We start from the raw sequence: 24,293 nt of genomic DNA on the forward strand, positions 1-24,293 counted from the left end.
GCGACCTGGCAATACAATTCCACAACTGCAGAAACAATATAAATAGGCCTACAATTTCTGTAAAAGCTATTTAGCTCATGATTGTGAATCTGGCAGAGAGTCTGTTAAATCCTAATTTTATGAACACAGTAGGGAGTGGAGTAATAAAAGCTTTTTGCCCGAGACACAACTTACTGCTCAGTTTTTCTTTCACTTAATTTGGCTACTCTTAGCTCCTTTTTCTCATTGAACTTTTTCATAATGCTGCTAAACATGTGAGCACAAATCACTCTTATTCTTCCAGAATCAGATAGGCCTTTGAACAGAATATTAGTTTTGCATGTAAATCACAAGGAATTAATTAATTAAGGAACGAATGATTGCATCTCACAAAAAACAAGTCTGGACTTAAATTGGAATTATGCATTCATACAAAAATAATTGAAGCAATTCAAATTCTGTATAGATTATTACTGATCTGCTGTTCACCTCTCAAGGAAGTGTGAAGAGGTAAAGAGGTATGACATACAACACATTTTTATGTAATCATTATTTACAAATATTTTGCTTCTATTAAAGTTGGGCCTACATTTTATTCACTCGTAGAAGTGAGTAGAAATGACTAAGCTGTGTGGTCAAATAAATGACTCAGGCTGTCTCAATGGAGAGTCAATGGATACAAAACACTTACAATCCTAAACATGACAAATCATGTTAAAGGCAACTTTATATGGCAAAGGCAAAAAGTGAAGCCTCAGATATTTTTAAATATTAGTTTCGGATTTGAAGAAGAACCGTGACTGTGTGTATCTATGTATTTCATGTCTGTGAGGCTTGTATGGTATGTGGAAACAAATTTCCTATGTAAGGACAAATAAACTAACTAACTAACTTGTTTTCCTTTTTCATATCTTAAATACTGTCATGGCTCTTCATTAACTTCAAATCTTCATCTGCTTGAAACTATGTCATCTTAACCAGATAAAACCCCTAATGCCAAAAGCAATAATAAAAAAAAACTTGTAATGACTCCTGAAGATTTAGACAAGTGAGAGTGTGATGCTAATTTAGACTTACCTGCTGTAGGGAGTGCAGAACACTGGCTTTGGCCTTTTCAGGGTCAGTCCCAGCTGCACTTTCTAGTTTCCCTTTCTTACAGGATTTGCAGAGGAGAGAGAGTCCACAGAGGGTGAGGATTCCTGAAGCTGTCCCCAGGGTGGCACCCACAAAAGCAGCCGTAGAGAAAATCATGTTGGAGCTGCTAACAGACAGAACAAAAGTGAAAGTGCTGAGGAAAATGAGAAAAGAGAGGGACTGAGCAGGTGGGAGGTCAGTCTTTTGACCACATTGCAAACAATCTGGACTGATCTAATTTTACTGTCCTCAAAACATGAAAAACTCCTCCTAAAAATAGCAAAAATTCAAGAGCTAAGAGGAGGAAGTGATGGCGTGAGAGAGATCTGAGACCCCACATTCATCACCCCAAAGCCAGCAGCACGCCTAATGCTGTCAGTAATCCACTGATCCGAGAAGAGACAGGAGAATGTTTCTGTCTATGTGCCTGCGCCTGTAGCATGAAGGAGGAGCAGTGCCGAGCATCTCCTCACATGAATTCAGTGAAAATAGGAGAGGGGGAGGGGATGGAGGCAGAAAATTACAAAGGGGGAGGGAGAGAGAGAAGGGAAGAAGGTAGGGGTGGCTACACATACAAAAAAGAGAGAGAAAAAAAACACAGATGCGTTGCTGATGCAGTCCCAAGAGGGACAGTCATGTGTAAAGCATGATGACGTCAGACATGAAGAACCGGCCTCCTCTCCAAGTCTCTGTGGTAGACAGGAGCATGAAGTCCATGCAAACACAAAGAAATCTCACATGCTCACCTGTCATCACAGAGCCCCTGAATAAAGGCTCTAAATATCTTTGAATAAAGGCTCAGAAACCCTGATAATGAGCTGCGCAAGTGGTATTTAACTTTGCAAGATATGAATCATTACAATATGAAGATATAATATTAGGATAAAAATGTCCCACATTTGTCCTGTCCTGTTTTTATCCTCTGTGTGGTATCAAAATGGTTGAAATTTTAACACACACCTTATTAATTCACACTTGGATTACTCTATGCAACACTGTCAAGAGGCTTGTGACATTAGGAGGCAGACATACATGTTTTTCAGTGTTTTTTTAAACTCATTAACAGTAACAGTTCAAAATGAATACACAAAATGACACAAAATAAAAGTGCAAGTCACTAAGTTGAATTGACTAGAAAAACGCACTGATCCACAAACAGTTGATTTTCTCTTCTCTTTTCTTATTAAGGCCAGAGAATTCTCTATCCATTCTATTTTAGACCCCTCCAACTTTTGCATTAAATATAGACGTAAATGTGTTTCCATGGAAACCCCCACACCCTCAAACTGAACATGCCCCCTTCCCTTCTTCTCTGCAGCAATCCAAGGGGGGAAGCCGTATATGACTATTTCAGTTGCAATTTGCAAGTTTATATTCCTTCCTAAGATGATATGATGCTAACCTCATAAAGTTGTCTCTGAGTCAGCTTTATATAGAAACTGTGAGGTAATCATGCATCTCATTCTGTGTGTGTTCACTGATTTGGACCATATGCACATCTTGCAAACATTCTCTCTTGTCTTTGAGGACCACACAGCCACACAATAACAGAAAACAAACTGTACCAAAACAGACATGGTGTCTCAGTTCTTCTTTTATAATAATAATAATAATAATACCTTCGACTTATATAGCGCCTTTCATGGTACCCAAGGTCGCTTTACAACACATGGATGGGGGGACCTCACTAGTAACCACCACCAGTGTGTAGCACCCACCTGGGTGATGCACAGCAGCCATTATGCGCCAGAACGCTCACCACACACCAGCTTGAGGTGGAAAGTGAGGGAGTGAATGAGCCAATTACAGTGGGGGAGGATTAGGGGGCCAGATTGAATGAGCCAGGTTGGGAATTTAGCCAGGACACCGGGGAACCCCCTACTCTTTACGATAAGTGCCATGGGATCTTTAATGACCACAGTGAGTCAGGACCTCGGTTTAACGTCTCATCCGAAGGACGGCATCTCCTACAGTGCAGTGTCCCCGTCACAGCACTGGGGCATTGGGATTGATATTTTTTTGGCCAGAGGGAAGAGTGCTACCTACTGGCCACCCACCAACACCACTTCCAGCAGCAACCTAGTTTTCCAAGGAGGTCTCCCATCCAAGTACTAACCAGGCCCACACCTGCTTAGCTTTAGTAATTCAGCTAAGACAAGGTATCCATTGGTCTGGCTGCTGGCCAATTTTAATGAGCAACATACCGTAGGTCTGCACATTTGAATCATGATTCACATTTGAATCATGTCGGAGTCATTCAATCACTGCTATATCTCACTAAGTTGCGTTGAAACTGTCAAGTATTGAAAGAAGTCTGATTTTAACAGGTTGACAAATATCCATGAGTAGCCTACTGAAGAGCCCTCTCCACATAGCCAACAGAATGTCAAATTACACCGACAACTTTGCTATTATTATTGACATTATTTTCTTTACAATAAGGTCCACCAGGTAGCTTATTGTTTAAAAAACTCCATCAGCATCCTCATTTTTAGTACCGGCCTACCTTGTTTAGTCAACAGACTTACATCAAAACAGTCAAATCATAGACTTTAGCTTAAAGCATAGAAAACAAATATTGGTTGTTCCTTGTTGTTAGATATTATGTCTCTACTTTAAACATGCATTCAAATATTAATCTAGTGTTATCCTTTATGTCTCTACTTTAAACATTAATTTAAATGTTAATCTAATGTTAATGTAATGTTTATTGATGTCATTGTAAGTGCTTGTTAAGAACCAAAAACAAGTAGGCTACTTAAACTATGACTATGAAAAATGCATTGTGCTGTGTCTATCAAAAATGCATAGTGCCATGAAACATGAAATTGGTTTAGGCTATTCATATTAAATCAGGAATTATGTCTTTTAAAAATAAAAAAGGCCTAACTTACAGGCTACAATGTTCTTTTACCCAAGATGTTCTCTTGAGAGAAGTCTGTGGGTCTTGTATGCCACCTGGTGGTTAAAAGAAATTGTGAAAATTAGACCTATTGAAAAGTCCATAAGATGTTATGCCTTATGATTTCAAAAAAAGAAAGGTCTTAGGCTTTCACCTTTGAAACACCACGTAGCCTACATGTACATGTCACATGTTCCAGTTAGGCTACAAAACAGGCTACAAAAAGTTTCTGTAGGCTATCTCCAACGTCAACATTGAGAATGATTTCAAGTTGGTTGGAATAACATGTTTTCAGGCATGTTATCATGCCCTAGCCTATCCCTCTCACCACCTGCAATGTGTGAACTACTTGATAACGCAGGAACTTGCCACATCCACTTATCTGATGACAGGACGAGTCGAGTCATAAAATGTCACGTGGTCGCATCGAAAGCTTGACCTCAATGGCCTGCACATTAGTTACATGATGGCCTACCTTCTGCTTGGAATGATAAAATCAAAACAACTGATCCAAAAAGTTTCAAGTTAGGCTAGGCACAGATAGCAAATACGTAGGGTACCTACGTAGCCTGGCATGGTAAATTCCTTTAACCACTTTACCATCTCTAAGGTGTCAAGTAGCCTAATTTTAGAAAGTTCAGTCAAGTTCAATCTCAGGCCTAGGCCTACACCAAAATCTCCACTCCCAACAAACATCGAGTTTTTCTCCTGTGAAGTATACACATAGGGTTGCCACCTGTCCAGGATTTTCCTGATTGTCCAGGATTTTCATGGTCTGTCCAGGAAAATAAAAATACAAATCCTGGACACTGAATGTCCCGGATTTTTGTACACGATGCGCAAAATGTATATTTCAGTTTAATTGAAGCGTGCCTACGTCCATAAACGTATGCACAGCCTTAGGTCTACAAAAATGACGTAGCATAACATGGGTGGTGGTGGTGGGGGCACGCACCGTGGAGGTTCATTAGAAATTGTAAGGTGGAGATGGAGAGTGTGTGGGACAAGGAGAGACAGAGAAAGGAAAGTTTATTCCACATAAGCAAAAAAGCAGAACCTGTTATGTATTCCCCCTTTTTTCTCAATACTGCCCCCAGGTGTCCACAACTAAAAACTGTTGAAAATATAACAAAATAATAAAGGTCTGCTATTAAATAAAGCAATTAACTAAACAAATAACTAGAAATTGTCATTCTTACTAATTTTAGCTATACAATTGTCGCTTAGAATGACGGTTTTTATCTTGGGTTAGATGTGCGAAAGGCGCCGTTGCTTACAAACAAAAAGGTCGATTGGATGGTCAAAATGTCCAGGATTTTTGTCAGACACAGGTGGCAACCCTATGTACACATGAAATGTAGCTTACTCTCCCTCCAAGGCCCCCATCTTTCCCACGTTCCTCCAGAACCTCAGTTTTCTTTTTTCAGACTGCACACTTCAAGCTTGACAAAGCTTGGTTCCGCCCATCAATGCATCAGGTTCCAAGATGGCGGCGTCCATGGTACTGAGCTTGGATAATTTGCCTTCGGATCCTTTACTGTTGATTTTATCTTTTCTTGATTTCAGAGACTTGATCAGGTGAGTGCATGTCATCGCATTTGACATTAAGAAAGGCACGTGTTATTTTGTATAAATACACAAGGAAAAGTTATCGATATCGTAGAGTACATTTAAAAGTTTTGCAGTGTTGTTGTGGCTTACTTAGCTAAAAGCTAGCTAGCTAGTTAGCTGTTCAGGTAATGTAACGTTAGGGTTATCTCCGATTGTTGTTTGGCTAGAACTAGCTCGTATTATTCCTGTCGCCACTCTTCATCCAAATCCTCGAATCACACAATGTAGTAATCAGATTTCCCATTTCCCCGAGTTATTATAGCAAACCTTTATACTAGAGCTGAGTTTTATGTTCCCTGAAATGTAGTGAAAGTTTGACATGACAGTAAATTTGAGAGCGGCCACCAACATCTGGTGTTAGGTTGTTTTAAATCGAGTTGTTATTATCACCCCACGTTCATAGACATGATCACATGCTTTAATTGCTATCTTTAATAACGTGTGTAGTTAAGAGGATTGTGATGTTAGATAACTTACAAAGTTGGTTTCATAATTTCCTATCTAAACGCGTAGAGCGTTGCCTAACGTTAGCGAAATAGCCATTATCTACATCAGCTGTAACGTAGGCTAATGATCTGTGGTCAGTTTTGTGGTGCCGTATCACTTTGGTAACATCCAGGTTTAGTCTGTTATGTCTGTCAAAGTCCCACAATATGTTCACTCCTGTCACGCTAAAACGTTTGCTCATTTTGTTTCAAAATGATTAACTGATGTTTTGATAACATCAGGTTATCGTCAACTTATGAGTCAATATTTTTTTTCACATTGACATGTTAATGAAATGTAATTTGATGTTTTCACATTAACATGTTAACATGTAATTTGAGATTTTGGTGGACTTCTTTGCAAACAGACGTTGATAATAATGTGCGTCTGTATAGCAGCCATGTCTTTGTCCATACGCATAAACATTTGGTTTGTCCAAATGGGTAGAGAATTTGGACTTTTTTTTACCAGGTCTCTTTTTACATTCTTCTCAGCTTTGAGAAGGCATGTTAATTGAGCTGTGTTCTTGTAAGCTTCTACTTAATTAACCTATTCAGTTGTAATCCTGCTACTCTGGAATTTAATAATGATCTTCCTGAATAAATCGGGGCCTACTGGTTAGCACTTCGGACCTGTAACCGGAGGGTTGCCGGTTCGAACCCCGACCAGTAGGCACGGCTGAAGTGCCCTTGAGCAAGGCACCTAACCCCTCACTGCTCCCCGAGTGCCGCCATTGATGCAGGCAGCTCACTGCGCCGGGATTAGTGTGTGCTTCACCTCACTGTGTGCTGTGTGTGTTTCACTAATTCACTATTTCACGGATTGGGATAAATGCAGAGACCAAATTTCCCTCACGGGATCAAAAGAGTATATATACTTTTACTTATACTTTTACTTATACTTATACTATACTATACTATACTATATATATATATATATATATATATTCACCTAGTATCTATTCTATGCCACAAACAAGCTTGCCCTCAGAGATGTTCAAGGGAGAATGGCATGCATTTGATGGTGGGAAAGTGATTGTGGGTTAGGGGCCCAATTTAAAATAAAAAATTGTCCCCCAGCGTTCATAATTCTGAATGGCTGGACTATATCTGAGTAATAACAACAACAGGTTTATGGGAAAAGTTTTATTAGACCATAGCATAGCCTACATTAGAGAGACCATAGCATACAAAAAAGATGTCAGAAATATTAAAGCAAGTTACCATTGAACTGTGCGAGTCATGTGTCATATAAAGTGGACTTGTGGGGCTTGCTCATTTAAACTGATATAATAATCACCTGTACATTTTAAAAACACTTACTTCAAAACAGCCTTTGCCATAGTTAAAATACATTCTGCTGACCTATAGCCTGTCAAGCCTACCTGAAAAAAACAATGTTAGCCTGTCTACATCATTTTGTTTAGCCTTATTCCTTTTGTCCTGTAGACAATGGACAGACACTTCATTTTACACATACATGGTCATTGCTTGTCCGAAAAAGTCGAGCGATAACTTTTGTTATGATGATCAACCAGTTGATCATTAAAAAAAAAGACGCTCAGCAGGTCGGGGGCCGCTGTGGCCCAACTGGCTACAGTCGGCTATCTCAATCAACCCCAAGTGGCCACGAGGACTGGCGGCGGTTGAGGTCTTACAACTCCTGACATATTCAGTTCCACCAATCAAATTCAGTCTGCTTATGAGGCATGTGAGCACGACATCCACCGCTCATACACACCTATAAAAAGACACTGAACATCAGATAAAATGAAACAAATGGTAGGGTTTTGATCCCTTGTCTAAAAATTGCTAGGCGTCGATGGCATTCTGGCTTACTCATGCTTTCTGAATGTCACCAACCCTACCTAGCAATATAAATATACAGTAATGCTAGGCCTACATTAATGTTCAGCTAATGAATCAGCAGGTATGTCATCAGACACTAAGACCTGTCACGCTGCCTAGGCACTAAAACATCTTGGCCAGTAACATAAACATAAGTTTACAAAAAATACCTGGTTATCAGTTGACTTCAAAATTTGCTACAATTGTTTTCCATAGCTGCAGCTTTGTGAGTCGTCGACTCAATGAGCTGTCCGGACACAATCCACTATGGAGGAGACTCTGTTTCAAACACTGGCTTGTAGCTGAGTGAGTTATCCATATTTTATCTATATTTGGTATTTCTATAAATTATTCTTGTGCCTTTGCTTTCATACAGAAATGCTTTCAAGCAACATATCGGTTCAGCATACACTTAATTAATTAAGGTTTTTTTTTATGAGTTTGTATATTATTGTATTTGTACAATACGGGTATGGGTTTGTATATTATTGTATTTGTTTATTTTCATCAGGCTATTGATCATTGATATTGCATTGTCATTATTGTTTATTACTGCTATTTTCCTTAATGTAGTCTTACCAACATTTGAAAACTGTTCACTGTTCTTTTTAACTATTGTATTGTTTTTATTTGTCGCTTTGGACAACAGCGTCTGCTAAATCATATAACCATAACCATACATTGGTGCTTTCATGACAACATAGTGCAATAAACTAGTTTTTGTAGATAGTGGATGTAAAAATTAGGTATTTAGAAGAATGACCTTAATGACCACAAGAAACAAAGTTTATCTGTGAAGATGTATGCTTTTCGTAATGACCATGTTTAGTTCTAACAGTAGGTATTACTAACAAGTATTTCTCTTGAGACCTGAGAAGTCAGGAAGGTGTGTACTGAAGCATGTCTGCTAGGTAATTTGGTCCTGTTCCATTTAGTGATTTATAAACAAGTAGAATTGCTTTAAAGTCAATTCTGTGACTTACTGGAAGCCAATGCAGGGACTTAAATATTGGAGTAATGTGGTCAATTCTTTTAGTTTTCGTGAGAACCCTAGCTGCTGCATTTTATATCATCTGAAGCTGTTTAATAGTCTTTTTAGGAAGGCCGGTGAAAAGCCCATTGCAGTAGTCAACCCTACTGGAGATGAATGCATGAATAAGTTTTTCTAGATCTTGTTTTGACATTAGCCCTCTAAGTTTGGCAATGTTTTTGAGGTGGTAAAAAGCTGATTTAGTTATTGCTTTCATGTGGCTGTTTAAATGTAGATCACTGTCAATTATGACACCAAGAATTTTAACAGTATCTTTTGCTTTAAGCCCTTTAATATCAAGGAGAGTGGCAATCTTAAGTCTTTCCTCCTTTTTACCAAATATAATTACTTTTTCTTTGTTCAACTGAAGAAAATGTTGAGACTTCCAGTTGTTGATCTTGTCAATACACTGACAAAGAGATTCAAGGGGACCATATACATTAGGCTTTTAGTCATTAGGTTTTTAGTCAACTTTAGCATGTGTATGTACAGGGTATGTAAACTTATGAATACTGTAGATATAGATTTTTCTGGATGAAATGTATCCATATTTTTAAGTTTCTCTTTATTGTTTTAACTGTTCAGGTCAGAAAAAACACAAAAGGGGCAAACCTGGAAGGATCTTTTCCGATGGTACTATGCTGATCTGGGTCGTTATATAGACCACCACAGCATCCTGAAGAAAGCCTGGGATGATCTGAAAGCTTACCTGACACAGAGATGCCCGAGAATGATTGAATCCCTCAAAGGTAGAGCGGAAACATCAGCAGCAGTTTGTAAACTATGCATGACCTATACAAGATATATATATATATATATATATATATATATTTTTTTTTTTTTTTTTTTTTTTTATAATTATTTTTTATTATTTTCATCAAGAAGTAATACATATACCAGCATATACTGTGTAACTTCATATCACCATCAAAATACAAATCGTACTAGTAACAGTACTACTTTACTCCACAGGATCTTAACCCACACTCATGCATGCTCATACAGTACTCATACATTCACATACACATACTTTGCTCTCCATACTACCACTCACCCACATATACCATATTCCACTCATTCACATGTAACATTTATTCCCACTCATCCATATTTCACATTCATTCCCACACACACACACACCCAAACACACACACACACACCACACACACGTTTGGTTTCCCGCTCTCAGTCGCCATACCTAGTTCTTATTACTTAGCCACTTAATTTACAAGGCTACATATATCCATCCAATGGGATATTTTAGCCCAATGGGAAGAGGACCATCCATCCAATGGGATATTTTAGCCTAGCTGTGTTTTGAAAAATACTGTTTAAAATATAAAAATACTGAAAAAGACTGTAAATTCAATTCTAATTCTACAAGCTATATTATTTGGTTAAGTCTTTCCATGGTTAGTATAATGGCCGTGACTTTTTTTTTTTTTTCCAGAGCTGATTTTCATGGAATCTACTGTTCATGGATACTGCTGTTCAACTACATGGATACTGCTGCTTCTCTGCTTTGATGTTGTTTTTTGTTTTGAATAGAGGGAGCTAAGGAGGAGGAACTCGATGCCATTGAGGCCCAGATTGGCTGCAAGCTTCCCAGTGACTACCGTTGTTCGTACCGAATACACAATGGGCAGAAGCTGGTGGTGCCTGGGTAGGAGCACACTTTCTGACAGGCTGATTTTTCAGAGGGGTTGTGTGACAGATACCGTAAGCGGTTGTGTAGTGAATCAACTGTTAATTAAGGCATGTTATTAAGGGCCTCAGCTATCAGTGTTGTGCCAGTTCACAGCTTTTCTGAACTAGTTCAAGTTCAGTTCATACATGCTCAAAGTGAACAGTTCACGTTCAAAGTTCACAATTTTAATTCTGAACTAGTTCAAAGTTCAGTTCATTTTACTTTTTAATTGAGATATTTAAATAAATACTTTTTTCCACACCACGAGCTAGAAATCACTATACGTTCTTTGAAGCTGCTCATTAGACATTTGCTCATGACACTGCAATTGTGGGTTTCTTACCAGGTGATAAAACTTGCAGCAGTACAGACAAGCTAGACCAGTTCTATACTTAGTGCAATGAAATCCAGCCCTCGGCTCTCGTCGTTGCCTGCTGCCGCTACGCTGGCGGCGTTGCTATGCCTACCCGCTCTGCTGCAATTCATCGCGGTAACGTTGCAGCGGAAGCCAGTATGCTATTCAACTATTCTCAGCCCGGACACCACGTTGCCGAAATGCATTGCGCACACAATGTCAAAACCATTTCTGTCTGGTGATACATGATTTAAAAGCGGCACCAGCGAGAATACAGGAGGGAGGAACTTTCTCTCGTTGCGTTTCAAAAGAGAAAACAGATGTCACTCAGTTAACAAATTCCAATGTTCATTTACAGTGATGTCTGCCATTCATGACACATAATGTGAACTAATTCACGTTCAAGTTCTTTATTTAAAAATGTGTTGCGTTCAGTTCAACGTTCACGGAAAAATGAGCGTGTTCAATGAACGCGTTCTTTTGAACTCGTTCACGCACAACACTGTCAGCTATCAGCATGTATTGAACTGTGGTTGTGTTCTATTTCCATGGACTTTTGTAATCACAGCTTTCAGATTACAAGTATTTTGCGTTGACATTTTTTGTCTTATTTTATTTTCTGGCAACCAGCAGCATCTACTGACAGCATGTTTTGCTGGAGTGTAGGACAGAGTGGAAAGACCAAATGTATGATTGCCACTTTGGCCAATGGTGGAAATTGTGTGTCTGAACTTGAAATAGAAGGTCTTTCATTTAAAATAATGCAGCATCATATTTAAGTACTTTCTCAGGCATTCTGATACAACTGTATTTAATTGTGGTTCTGAATATGCATCTGAATGTGCATCTTACATGATAATATATAAGGCCTATTTAACTAGTAATTAAAGTAAAACTTGTGTGATATTTATCAGATTGATGGGCAGCATGGCATTGTCCAACCACTATCGCTCTGAGGACCTGCTGGACATTGAGACCGCAGCAGGGGGATTCCAGCAGCGGAAGGGCATGCGGCAGTGCCTGCCTCTCACCTTCTGCTTCCACACGGGACTCAGCCAGTACTTGGCCCTGGAGGGCACTGAAGGCCGTGTCCGCAGTGAGATCTTCTACCACTGTCCGGTAGGAGCCTCCAGCCATTTCACACTCGGAGTTACAGCACAAACCCCCTACATGTTTCAAGTCTTTCTCCTAAATAGCTGCAGTATGTTCAGAACTAGAGTAGCAGGTATGCTGGTATTACTAACGTTGACCGTGTTTCCCACAGAATTTAATTCCATTTGTGGTGGTTGGTTTACAGAATTAACTTGAATACAACGGTTTTTAACAAATTAGCACAGCGTGGTTATGATGCTAACCAGATTTAAGCACAATTTAGTACAACCAGTCCTCCTACATAATTGTCTTGACACCACTAGGGGGAGGTCTCGACCCCTGTAATATTTATACTCACCTCTTGAGCCGTTCTAACTTGCCATTCTTTTGTAGGATCAAATGGCCCAAGATCCATCAGCCATTGACATGTTCATCACAGGTATAAAACTGTTTCTGTTTTCTCATACTGCACATATATTATTACCAATTGCAGGTGAGGTGCAGGTATTATTACCAATTGCTGTACAGTTTCTTTAGTCACCACTCTCATCATGTCTGTGACTGAGTGGTTTGTATTTTTCTGAGCCTCTGTAACTCATCACAGGGTCAAGCTTTACAGAGTGGTTTACCTCATATGTCCATAATGTGGTGACCGGGGAGTACCCAATCATCAGGGACCAGATCTTCAGGTATGCATCGCAAGCCACTACACATGAACGTGTAGTTGTATATTGGGTTATGATTGCCATGCAAATTACAAAGGTGTGACTGTATGTCTACATATTGGATGGGATTGTCAAACTGTGACATGCCAGGGGACTGTAAATGAGCCTGTAGCAGCCAATAACGTAATAACAGCCAATAATGTAATAATGGCCAATAACATAATAATTATAATTCAATAAAGCAAATAATGTAAGAATTTGCCAATAATGTAATAAAATGCGTCAAATGGCATTTATGTTTAAAATTGTACAGGGTCTCTTACAAATTAATGAAATAAATAAGCCAACAAACAAACATGTTAAAGATGCATCAGAAACAGAACTAAAAGAGTTCTTCACCCTCCGTGTGCATCAGTACACACACACGGGCAGGGCTGCACTAATTAATGCATCACATGCTGAGCAGCCCAGATGTTCTGGAGCGGCCGTGCCCGCTGTGACTTGGCTTAGAGCACCTTCCTCGGTCACTGCTCATCGTCCCTCTCCTAATGTTTTGTCTCAGGTATGTCCATGACAAACAATGTGTGGCCACCACAGGTGACATCACTGTCTCCGTCTCTACCTCCTTCCTGCCCGAGCTCAGCTCTGTGCATCCCCCGCACTTCTTCTTCACCTATCGAATCAGGTACTTTTCCCTTATGAGACTGATGAAGGGGGGCATTCTGTGGGTGTACATTAACTTACGTTGTGTGTGTGTCTAAGTGTGTGTGTGTGTAAGTGTGTAAACTCACTGCTATTGTGTGTAAGTGTGTAAACTCACTGCTATGGTGTGTGTGTGTGTAAACTCACTGCTATGGTGTGTGTGTGTGTGTGTGTGTGTGTGTGTGTGTGTGTGTGTGTGTGTGTGTAAACTCACTGCTATTGTGTGTGTGTGTATGTGTGTGTGTGTGTGTGTGTGTAAACTCACTGCTATGGTGTGTGTGTGTGTGTGTGTGTAAACTCACTGCTATGGTGTGTGTGTGTGTGTGTGTGTGTAAACTCACTGCTATTGTGTGTGTGTGTGTTTAAACTCACTGCTATGGTGTATCATCCCTGCATCAGAATTGAGATGGCCAGAAATGCCCTGCCTGAGAATGCCTGCCAGCTGGACAGCCGCTACTGGAAGATCACGAACGCCAATGGCAATGTGGAGGAAGTGCGAGGCCCGGGTGTGGTCGGTAAGAAACCTGTCAATCAGGTGACAGACCTAAAGCATTAGCTGTGGCAGTCAGCCCAGTTGTTCTGAAGACACATGGGGCCAAGTGTATCAGTGTTTGTGTACAGCTTGCCATAGAACCATGTGTATGCGAAATCCCACAATTTATGTGTGGACGTTTTTAGTCCTTGTTATCAAATGGAACGTGCAGCTAATTCATAAATCTGAAAGTGGGTCAAATCGTGTGCATATGAACATGCTTAATGTCCACCCCCACAATTATCCTTTTATGGTCTACACAATGGACTATATTCCACGGAAGCCTCTTTATTTGTATGTATTTCCATTGGAGCAACACCCAGCATGGTCCATGTTCACAGGTACACCCAAACAGTAGTGGCTACAATACAGGTGACACTCCATCGAAAATGTATGAGCAGGCTGAAGAGCCTTCCAGGAAGAGCCTGGCAATACAGTACATGTGCGAGAATGCAGTGATTGATACACAGGCCATTTAGTCTACTTGCAGTGATTGATACACAGGCCATTTAGCCTACTTGCATCACTTTTAGTTGCTTTTGGTGTCAACAATCTGCAAATTACAAATATTATGTGAAGGGCACCTCCAAACTATTTGCAGAAGTATGCTGGTTTTCTTGGCAAGTATCTTTTCATGAATACAGTTCCGTGGGTCGTGCTCTGAGTGATGTCTGTGCGTGTGCACCTTTGATACATGTGGCCCCTAGTCTCATCCCCTTTCAAGTTATGAATGACACTAGCATGTGTTTGTTACTTAGTAGCAGCTAAACAGATTAAGATTTCTGGTGAAATGCCTTTTAACAGTTACTCTAATATTGTTTCCTCCTCTGAGTTGGTGACTTTAATATTGTGTCCAGGGGAGTTTCCTGTGATGACTCCTGGCAAAGTGCACGAGTACGCCAGCTGTACTACCTTCTCCACCACTTCTGAGTACATGGAGGGACACTACACCTTCCACCGGCTAAAAAACAAGGAGGAGGTCTTTGACGTTCGCATCCCTCGCTTCCACATGGTCTGCCCCACCTTCCGCGAGTCAGTCGTTCGCTCTGTAAGTGCTGCGCGTCCTGCGCCTCTGTTGCCACAGCCACATTCCGTGGGCCTGATCACTTGTGGTAGATATAGATTGAGTTTGTGTATTTTCCAAAGCCGCTGGAGTTTTCTGCCTGCATTTTAGGGGAATAGTGCTGGTTTAAGGAAAACAGAACTGGCTGCCAGAAATCCTATTCTAATTCCAAAGATTATAATGCAGGTTACATTGGTGCTTTGACCCGGGTTGGGTGTGAGGTTTAGTGGGTGAGTGACAGACCACTACCCAGAGATTTTGGCCTCCATGCTAGGATGCCCACTTCCCAGGTCAGAGGTTGTAAGTGTCAGTTCAGTTCAGTTCAGTGCTAACCTGACCCTAGCCAGATGAATTTCGTTCTGCTTAGCTCCGCCTAGCTTCACTCACATCCATCTGGGACCTCTTCCATTGAGAGTGATTTCTGCAACCGATTTTATGGTACAGCCAATCAGAACGTAGGGCGGGGAGTTTCATAGATGTGACATAGCGTAGTGGCGACTGTGAGACTGTTATTAGCGTCACGGGTTGGCTTCGATGTGAGTGGTTGAAGTAGCACGTCAATAGATGACGGACAAGTGGCTTATTCAATCATATGCAAGCATTTTTTGATTAGGCCCAGCCTTCTGAAGCAACACTTCAATGGATCGGTTCCAGATGGATGAGTGGAGCTAGGCGGAGCGAAATTCATCTGGCTAGGGTCAGGTTAGTTCAGTGCAGGACTGTGGCTACACAACGCAGGTTACACCAATCCTTAGAATCAAGCATGTCAAGCAATCACTTTTTTGAGTTTTCTCAAGATTTGAGTTTTCTCTTGCTGGATTACTCAGGAGTTCCATTTATATTTGCCCAGATTTGATAACAGCAAAATTAGATTTCTGTTGAGTTCAGGCTTGTCCTGAGATATTGTAAGGTAGTAATTGAAACGATTAAATTATATTTAATGTCCTTTTGTCTTACAGTGAGCTGATCAAGCCCACGTTTAAAATAGTTGTAGAACATATGATATATATATATATATATATATATATATATATATATATACATACTCCAATAAATTCTTCCCCTACCCCACCCCTCACCACAAAACAATCTGAACTGTATTAATCCTGCTTAAACCCATGGATACTTGGAACATTTACAGGGAATGACCAGCACAGCCACAAGATGTTATTTTAATCAATGAAAGAATGAGAGTTGGACATGTACTTCTGAAAACTGTGGCCACAGCTCTCATTTGTACACTCACCTCATGTGTGTGTGTCTCCCTCTCCCTCTTGCTCTCTCCCCCACCAGCAGAACTCAGTAAGCGATGTCTCCATTGCCCCCTTTCATGACGACAATTCTTCAGACACGGATGACTATGATGAGGGGGAGCTCCGTGGCATGAACCTGGCCGCTCCAGCAGGACGCTGCCCTCGCCACGTCTGACACTGCCCGGTGGCACCGCACTATGAGAGGGGCGAGTTGGCAGTTTGTCAGGCCTTTACAACTCATGCCTAAGCTTTTTAAAAAATAGTTTTTAGCACAGCCGGCAGTAAAGGATGGTCTTCTTGCCCCTCTCGGGAATCTTTCACAGAGAGTTCAAGCTGCCAGTCTTCTTATGGTATTCTTTTGGTGATGATCAAATGCAGACACATTGCTTTTCCTTATTTGTTTGGAGCAAATAGGATGCGTCACAAGATGAGTGTGCTCCTGATTACATTACATTTGTGCACATACAGACAGACACATGACTCAGAGACTTGATTGGTGTGGTCTGACTTCTCCAATCCGCTGTTACAAATCTGCTTCTCTGCATCAGTGCAGTTGGTTTGTTTCCCAGAAAAACACAGCTTTGCCACTAATGCTATGAACCAATGGACTCCCATTCAGTGATGTCACAGTCAAAGAGGTCAGATATTACCACTTCAGTGGTTTGACTCCAACATGAGACAAAGATCTGATGTGGTATGTAAAAGAAAATAAATGATGGTGCTCATGTCTTTACCAGCGTAGGATCGATGTGGATGAAACTTCTTTGTAAAATATGATATTGCCACAGACAACAACATCCCATGTAGTTTAAAGAGTTTTTTAGAATTTTGTGATTAACTGAGAAGTGATAAGTAAAACAGCACAAGTGTCAGATCTTACAGTTACGGAGTAACAGATACTTTATTATTTCTCTCCCACTCCAAAGTCACTTACCCTCCCATAGAGACAGTTGGTTTTGTTTGCTTGGTCTGATTCCTTGGCTTGACCCTGATTTATTGTTTCAGCTTTTAGCTTTATTGTCATCCAGTGTTCTCTGGTCTATAGAACCTGAATGTGGAAAAGCCTGTCAGGTGCAAGAGATGTATACACCGCTTTCACCTTTTTGAAGCAGCCCATCATCTCGGGTGTAAACAGAGAACTGGACTTTAAATTATCTGGTTCAATCAGAACAAAAGTATTTGAATAAGTACCATGGTAAAGATTTCTTTTTTCATGTTTTGCCAAGTGGGTAAGTGTTCTACCCTTTTTCGGTGTACAGTATATATATGTATAGAGAGAGAGATATGAGGTTTCTTTTCTTTTGTTATATTTTCAGTTTTTATTGTGGGTGATTGCTAATTAATATTTTAATTAGTTTCTCCTTTTTTGGAAAATAAGCTGTGCAATAGAGCTTTCATTTATCTACTTTTGTTTGAAGAAAAATCTCTTATTTGCAAGTGTATCAATTATATTTTTTCTTTATAAATGTGTGTCATGTTTTTTATGTTTCAGGTAAAATAAACACTATGCTTTACTTGGCTGTGGAATGACTGATCTTTACCCAGTGTGACATTGCATATTAACTTTGAATGGTGAACTCCAAATAGATGAATTACCACAATCTGGCGTCAAAAACATTCAGACTAATACAAAAAAACCCTGTTTTTAGTTTAGACGGAATATCTAGAATTCACCCTTGTCATTTGGGATCTACTGCATCTCTGGCTTCAACAATGACATCGGTCAAAGAATGACAATAATTCAAAGCACTTTCAACAATGACATCTTTTGATTTTGAGATTTTTTTTAATCCCAATGGCTGTTTGGGAGGACACACGGGCCTTTGTTTGGAGAAGCCTAGTCTTACAACAATCCTTTATGGGCTGTTTGCTCTCTTTACTTCATGCTGCCAGCGTGTCCTCAAGAGGCCTTTGTGGTGTGGGTAGGGGACCTTTGTTTAGCCGCCCAGGGCAAGCTGGAGCTGCTATGCCTTCATCCCTGTCTCCTGTGTCTCCACACTGGACCTGAACTGCCCACCACCACTCAGAACATATCTCCTTATGTTTCTTGTGCTCATTGATGGTAAATCTTAGGGAAAGTTGTAGATGTTTGAGTTCAAATGTGTGTCGGGGTGTAAAGTGTGCGTTGTCTGTAGCCAGAGAGAGGGGTCTTGTTGTAAGGGCACCATACTCATTTATTACATTCACACTTTTTTTCCCTTGATCAGGAGAGGGAACAATTGAGCCAGCGGTGACAATGACCTTAGATTTGGCAGGGTCACCCATACGACCAATTGCAATTCTAGCCAGCAGGCTTGGGGGCGTAGAGAGTCTGTGGGGTCGTGAGTATAGCATTCTTCACAAGATCAAAACTCATTGGCAGAAGAAAGAAGAGGGTGCAAAGCTTCTCAGTCTCAGTGTACTCCAAGAAGGTAAGAAGCATACAAAGCTATATGAATCATGCATGTGTTTTCAGGTGCTTATGTGTCAAGCAAATACGGTTTAAGCAATAAGCAATAAATAAGCAATGTTTTAAGGAATTAACAGCTATGATATATATTATTTGTCTTGAGTTTACTGTGACTGCAGGGCAGGTTCAGTTTAATGTGCCTCATGACCAAGTGCTCATCATTAGAGTTAGTATTGGAAAATGAGTTTGTTTCAGGCAATGTTTCAACTTGACATGATCAACACTTAAATATTTACTAACATAAACATATCATTGGGTGATATGTATTCATTTATTCCATGTCTTTTCAGGAAGGAAGGGAGATATTTCTGGTATCCAAAGGGGATTTGATATTTGCACACAACGATGAAAACATCTGTTGGGATTTGCATTGTTTTCTGTCTTGCAATATTTGGACTGGGTATGTGAAATGATTTTGATTATTTTTCTCCATTGATGAATTGTAGCATAGTACAACATAACAAAACACTATATTCACATGAAATACCTATGGTTTAACTATTCATTTTTAATCTTTAAATGACTTCAAATGCTACAAACTGATGTCATCTGAAGTTTCTCACCTAATGTTTACTTCAGTATTCCTACTTCAGTCTTCTTAATTTTCTTCTAGAATTTAATGAACAGCCCACCAGTATCTGTTTGATATTGTTGTTCTGAATGTACATAGATCCAAAGATTATGACTATTTTGGAAACTGTATAACAAAAAGATTTGTTAAAGTGAATGTACAAGTCGTCTTCCAATTTTGACATGGACAGTGCTGTGGGCACACGTTTACACTGGATACAATGAAATGGAATCTTAAAGCTCTACTGGTACAGATATACTGGTAGGCTAATTCTGATAGAATAGTCCCTTTCAACATATGCCCTGGCTAGAGAGAGAGAGATTCATCAATTGACTATCTAGATGGTTGGTGTAGTGCTATATTAACTCAATAAAAACCTTTTTGTCCAGGCTCTGCACTACAATGCTACAAATGTAAAGATTACACTGGGAGCTGCGCCAAGGTCAAAGGCTGTGGCTGGGAGGATGCCTGCCTGACTCTGAAGGAGAGAGGTGCTTCTCTTCCCTACAACTCACTCTTATATTCATTTACATCCAGTAAACTACACTGTCTCTTGTTATTGGAAGTCTTTTAGAGTGGTGATTTGCACGCTTTGCAAACATATCCATTCCTAGTTGAATGTTATTAACCATGGTAGATATTGTTCAGTAATATTAGCCATGACCTTGGCATAGATGATAATGGGTAATGGGGTATTCGACTATTATAAGGATAAATCCTAACGCTTTTGCCCTCAACACATAGGTGGCTTGATCTACCGCCAGTGTATCAAGTACTCTGACTGTGATTACAACCGGCTCTCCCAGATGTTCCCTTCAGTGGCCAGCTTCACATACAGATGCTGCAGCAGTGACCTGTGCAATGCAGCCCCTCTCACTGCTGCCGGCAAGCCTCTGCTGGGCCTGCTTGCGTCCCTGGCTGTCTTCTGGTGGTGTGTCCTCTAACCCAGCCCAGGCAAACATCCAAAGAGTTGGACCATGTGGCAAACGGAGCAGCGATTCGGAGAATGACTAATCACATCCTTGCTGCCTTCCCTGTCTGATTTGTGCACTAAATGGTTAGGCTTTGTTCATATGTGAATGGGAATATGCATTAATTTTGTACGTCTAAAATGGTCATTTTTGTCTGCAAATGAAGTGTGCATACTTCAAAAAACACAAGGCGTAAATATGTGTGGCTTTTTGAAGATAGCTTTGATAAGGGAGTGCTTTGGCACTTTAAATTTAAGCTAAATGAGTAAAGCTCACACAGAAAATAGTGTATGTACTACTGCAGTTATTAAGGAAGTGACAGGATAAACTTGCACATATGCCAAAAAATAATCTTTTTATCTGCACATGCGTGTTATTTGCTGTATTTTGTAAAGACATTTGTGTTTTATGAATCACCTGCCATTACCAAACCATTTTCATTCTTCGACTCTACCCTTAATTCCTAAATATTGCCTTTCTCCCCTATTAAAATGACAAAAAAGTATTTATCTTGGCTCTCCTGTACCTTATAGTCTAGATGATAGAGTGATTAATAGTCCACATGATTACATCTGATGGTCACAGGAGTTGCAACATGTTTACTAATAGGCCAGTGGTACAACCACACAGGAAAGAATCCATCTCAGGGTATCAGACATATTTTACCTGTTAATGGCTTGTATGAATGTTTTTGTACCATTTAGTTAATCCAATGTTCAGCTAAATTCAGCTTATCCATATTCAGCTTTTAGTTTTCATGGAGATACAGTAAAGACTGGTCACATCACGTGCCAAGAAAAATGTTTTCATGTTAGACAAAACAGTGATTTTGTTGTAAAATATACATATGTTTTACATGGGGGCACAGCAAAAGCTTTCATTGTTGTGATTTTCTGTTTAATACTTTACACCCAAATTCCATGGAAATTTGTTCAGACTATGTGCTATGTGCTCAGTTTGCACCAGTGGCTACCTGCCACTGCCTTGCCATGTGGAGCCAGATGTGACTTTGATGTGAGGTCACATGTGGGAGGCTGGCTGGAGAGTGCTCCAGAGGCCACTGGAAAACACGGCCAACTCTCCTTCTAAACTCCACCCATCCAGCCACAATGAAGCGCCTTTAAACCTGTTCTCTGATCTCAGCAGAACTGCTTCTTTGAACTGCTTTGACAATGGATTGGATTGATGTCAAAATTTAAACTGGAGTAAACAAACTAATCTTGTGGGCTGTCCTATGGGTTTCCCTGTGTATTGTAATAGCTCTGGCTTGTGGTGAATATATGCTGGTTGCTTGTTGGACTTCAGTCTGGGAAAGATGCTGAGACTAGGGGCTGCCACAATATGTCGGAACCTGGAAATACTAAGTGGAGACAAGGGTGGTAGAGAAATCATCAGCAAGCAGTTGGGAGTTGGTTATGTATATGAAATAGCCGATGACAGTGTTTGGAGAGCAGAAAATAATGTACAGCATGATAGTACGCCTACATCCATAACGCCAAGCATATGAATGTTAGAAGTTATGGGGTGTAAAGCCATGGAGGTTGCAGAGAGGTCTGTCTCTCATTCTCCAAAGGTTTTAGATGAGATGAAGAATAGTGTTAGTAATAATACCAAAGTAGTCAGGTAGTTGGTAAGTTCATTGAAAATAGTAGGAAAAAACTTTAGACTGCATTTTGGCAGTATGTTACTGAAGGTAAATATGAAAGGTGGGTTTTGTCCCCACGTATTGAGCAATACCACATTACATTTAATGTTTTATTATTACTTTCCCCAGTAACCCCAGTTTTTCACAGATTCTAAAACAGTGATAATATTACAGTTACTAGGGAAGATTAAGTAAATAGTATAAATTAAAATATCAGCCTATTAATAGGTCTGAGGGAAAAGTGTCACAAAACTCTCAGTTTGCATTGCCCATACCTTCACATTTACAAAAATGTGTTTTCTGCTAGAGCAAGTAGCTACATTTTGTTCAACAGGTCCAGGACCATGGAATGAGAAGCCTTGAATTATATCACAGACTATATAAAAACCTTCTTTATACAGTCTGATAAAAATGAGAGAAGGACAGAGAAGGATAAATAGTAATATAATGAGTAATGTAACATTATATTAACCATATCACACCACCAAAAAAGTAATACAAGTATTCATGACTTTTTAAAGGAGTAGCCTAATAGCAAAAATGTTACACACCCAAAGCTGGTCACCACTGGGATTGCTACATGTTGATTCAATGATTTTATGTGTGCTTCTCTACATCCTTGAGCAATACCCCTAAAACTAGTGTTTTTTAGTGTATGTATTGTATGTACACCACACAGGCATATGCAGTTTCTGATGGACAAATAATAAACGAAAACCTTGACAATTAAACCATTTTCTATAATGTTGTTCTTATGTATATTGATGCAACAACTGAGGGGAAATGTTCATTTCTGTCCAAAAGTAAAATAAAATATAGCTGCAAGCAGCAATGAGGGGTCCAAGCAGTAAGCTTGAGTTGCCATAGCAACTCAATGTTGTTACATCAGACATAAACAGTCACAGCAAGTTTCATGTCAAACAACCCAAGATTGGCTGAGATATAAGGTCACTTCCTGCAGCTTGGCCACCGACTTTGATTGCCTATGATGGGCAAACGATTTTGTCAATGGCTCCAGAAAGTAATGCACTGATAAGGCATGGTCTGAAGGTGGTCTGTGCCAATTTTGGTAAAGATCGGATAAAATATGTGACCTGTGAAAATATTTTTGTGTTTCCGACAAAATCCAAGATGGCAGCCAGATTGATTACAGGGACATCACAAGTTAGCATTTGTCTGCCTTCCCATAGTATTAACAGACACCACTAGTAAGTTTAAATTCCAAACACATCAACAGCTAGAGGCTAAAATGTATTTTTGCTAATTGCAGCGCCTCTAGAGGTCAAAGGTCACCAAATTTCTTGAGTGTCCTCCTAATGGGGTCTTGAGTCCATGTACTAAGATTGTTTTTGATACATGAAAGTTTGGCGACTTCACCACTGATTTCGATTGGCGGTTACGGGTGAACGGTTTTACATATGGGTTTAAAAAGCAGGACTTTTGTAAGGCATGGTCTGAAGATAATGTGTGTCAAGTTTGGTGACGATCGGGCAAAATTTGTGACCTGTGGAAATTTATTTTCACTTTCGCTAAAATCCAATATGGCGGGAAATCCATAATGGCGGAAATTGACATCATAGAACGTCGAAAGTTGAACTCGGCTTGGTCCAAGGATTCCAATGATACCTCATTTTTTAAAATCGGGCCAAAGGGTCAAAAGACATGCATGAATGCATGTCCAACTTTGGCCTGTTGGTGGCGCTAGAGTGCTGTAGGTGCCGACATGAAACTTGGTGAAATTAATCAGTGTGCCAAATTTCACTTCGCTGCTTGGTCCCAAATAATAACAGGAGATTATGTTCTGGACTCTATTGCTGAGGCATATGAAAATGAGATGCATTGGCCATTACTAAAATCACTTTGATCAACTACATTAAGAAAAATTGTTTTCTTCAAAGGAATAGTGATAGGATCCATTATCAAAATATTGCAATTCAATCCCTGACTTACTTTAGTGTCTGACTTTGTAGGCAAATGAATGACATGAGAGTAGATTATTTTGAGGATGTAGCTTTTAGCAACTGTGTTTACTATAGGCCTGTCACTTGGTCGCCAAAAGCTTGAGATGGAACACAAATGAAGGAAGGAAGTGTGTCATGTTGCCCACCAAAAAAAAAATATATAATGAGTTTGATGTATGAAAAAGGAGCTTCTACTTGTGCAAATGAGAATAACAGACACACTTTCATGGCGGAATATTTATTTCAGACCCAGTTAATTACTGAAGCAAAAACTGGAGCATATCCTGCTACTGAGGTCATATTAATGAACTGAACTCACTGAGCCCCTTGTATCAATATGATATGGTGAACATTTGCA

General features: G+C 39.9%; 3 protein-coding genes across 8 annotated transcripts in view; 2 read left to right on the forward strand and 1 right to left on the reverse strand.

Annotated features, from left to right (window-relative positions):
• Positions 1 to 5,472, reverse strand: part of syt13 (synaptotagmin XIII) — a 19,217-nt gene extending 13,745 nt beyond the window's left edge. Inside the window, exons 1-3 of one of the 5 annotated variants that reach the window (XM_048262519.1) lie at positions 5,382 to 5,472; positions 4,008 to 4,071; positions 1,057 to 1,237 (exon numbers count right to left, since the gene is read on the reverse strand). In XM_048262519.1, coding sequence (XP_048118476.1) covers positions 1,057 to 1,230 — 174 coding nt within the window. In that variant the 5' untranslated portion in view covers positions 1,231 to 1,237; positions 4,008 to 4,071; positions 5,382 to 5,472. Of the gene's footprint in view, positions 1 to 1,056; positions 1,241 to 1,460; positions 2,668 to 4,007; positions 4,072 to 4,169; positions 4,329 to 5,381 lie in introns of those variants that run through there. The other 4 variants (XM_048262516.1, XM_048262517.1, XM_048262515.1 and 1 more) reach the window with 4 other exon arrangements.
• Positions 5,427 to 17,852, forward strand: fbxo3 (F-box protein 3). 2 transcript variants are annotated; one of them, XM_048262520.1, is made up of 11 exons: positions 5,427 to 5,593; positions 8,176 to 8,265; positions 9,575 to 9,738; positions 10,538 to 10,652; positions 11,946 to 12,150; positions 12,517 to 12,562; positions 12,728 to 12,812; positions 13,351 to 13,473; positions 13,890 to 14,005; positions 14,880 to 15,070; positions 16,379 to 17,852. In XM_048262520.1, the coding sequence occupies exons 1-11, from the start codon at positions 5,502 to 5,504 to the stop codon at positions 16,511 to 16,513; spliced, it is 1,362 nt and encodes a 453-aa protein (XP_048118477.1). In that variant the 5' UTR covers positions 5,427 to 5,501; the 3' UTR covers positions 16,514 to 17,852. The 2 variants fall into 2 exon arrangements, with proteins under 2 accessions (XP_048118477.1, XP_048118478.1); XM_048262521.1 differs by having other exon boundaries at positions 5,429 to 5,593; positions 16,382 to 17,852.
• Positions 17,853 to 18,310: 458 nt separating this feature from the next.
• Positions 18,311 to 22,705, forward strand: LOC125306907 (CD59 molecule (CD59 blood group)). The gene is made up of 4 exons (XM_048262522.1): positions 18,311 to 18,749; positions 19,078 to 19,187; positions 19,748 to 19,849; positions 20,103 to 22,705. The coding sequence occupies exons 2-4, from the start codon at positions 19,133 to 19,135 to the stop codon at positions 20,300 to 20,302; spliced, it is 357 nt and encodes a 118-aa protein (XP_048118479.1). The 5' UTR covers positions 18,311 to 18,749; positions 19,078 to 19,132; the 3' UTR covers positions 20,303 to 22,705.
• Positions 22,706 to 24,293: the final 1,588 nt, after the last annotated feature.

This window comes from Alosa alosa, chromosome 14 (assembly GCF_017589495.1).
Source record: "Alosa alosa isolate M-15738 ecotype Scorff River chromosome 14, AALO_Geno_1.1, whole genome shotgun sequence".
NCBI lineage: Eukaryota > Metazoa > Chordata > Actinopteri > Clupeiformes > Clupeidae > Alosa > Alosa alosa.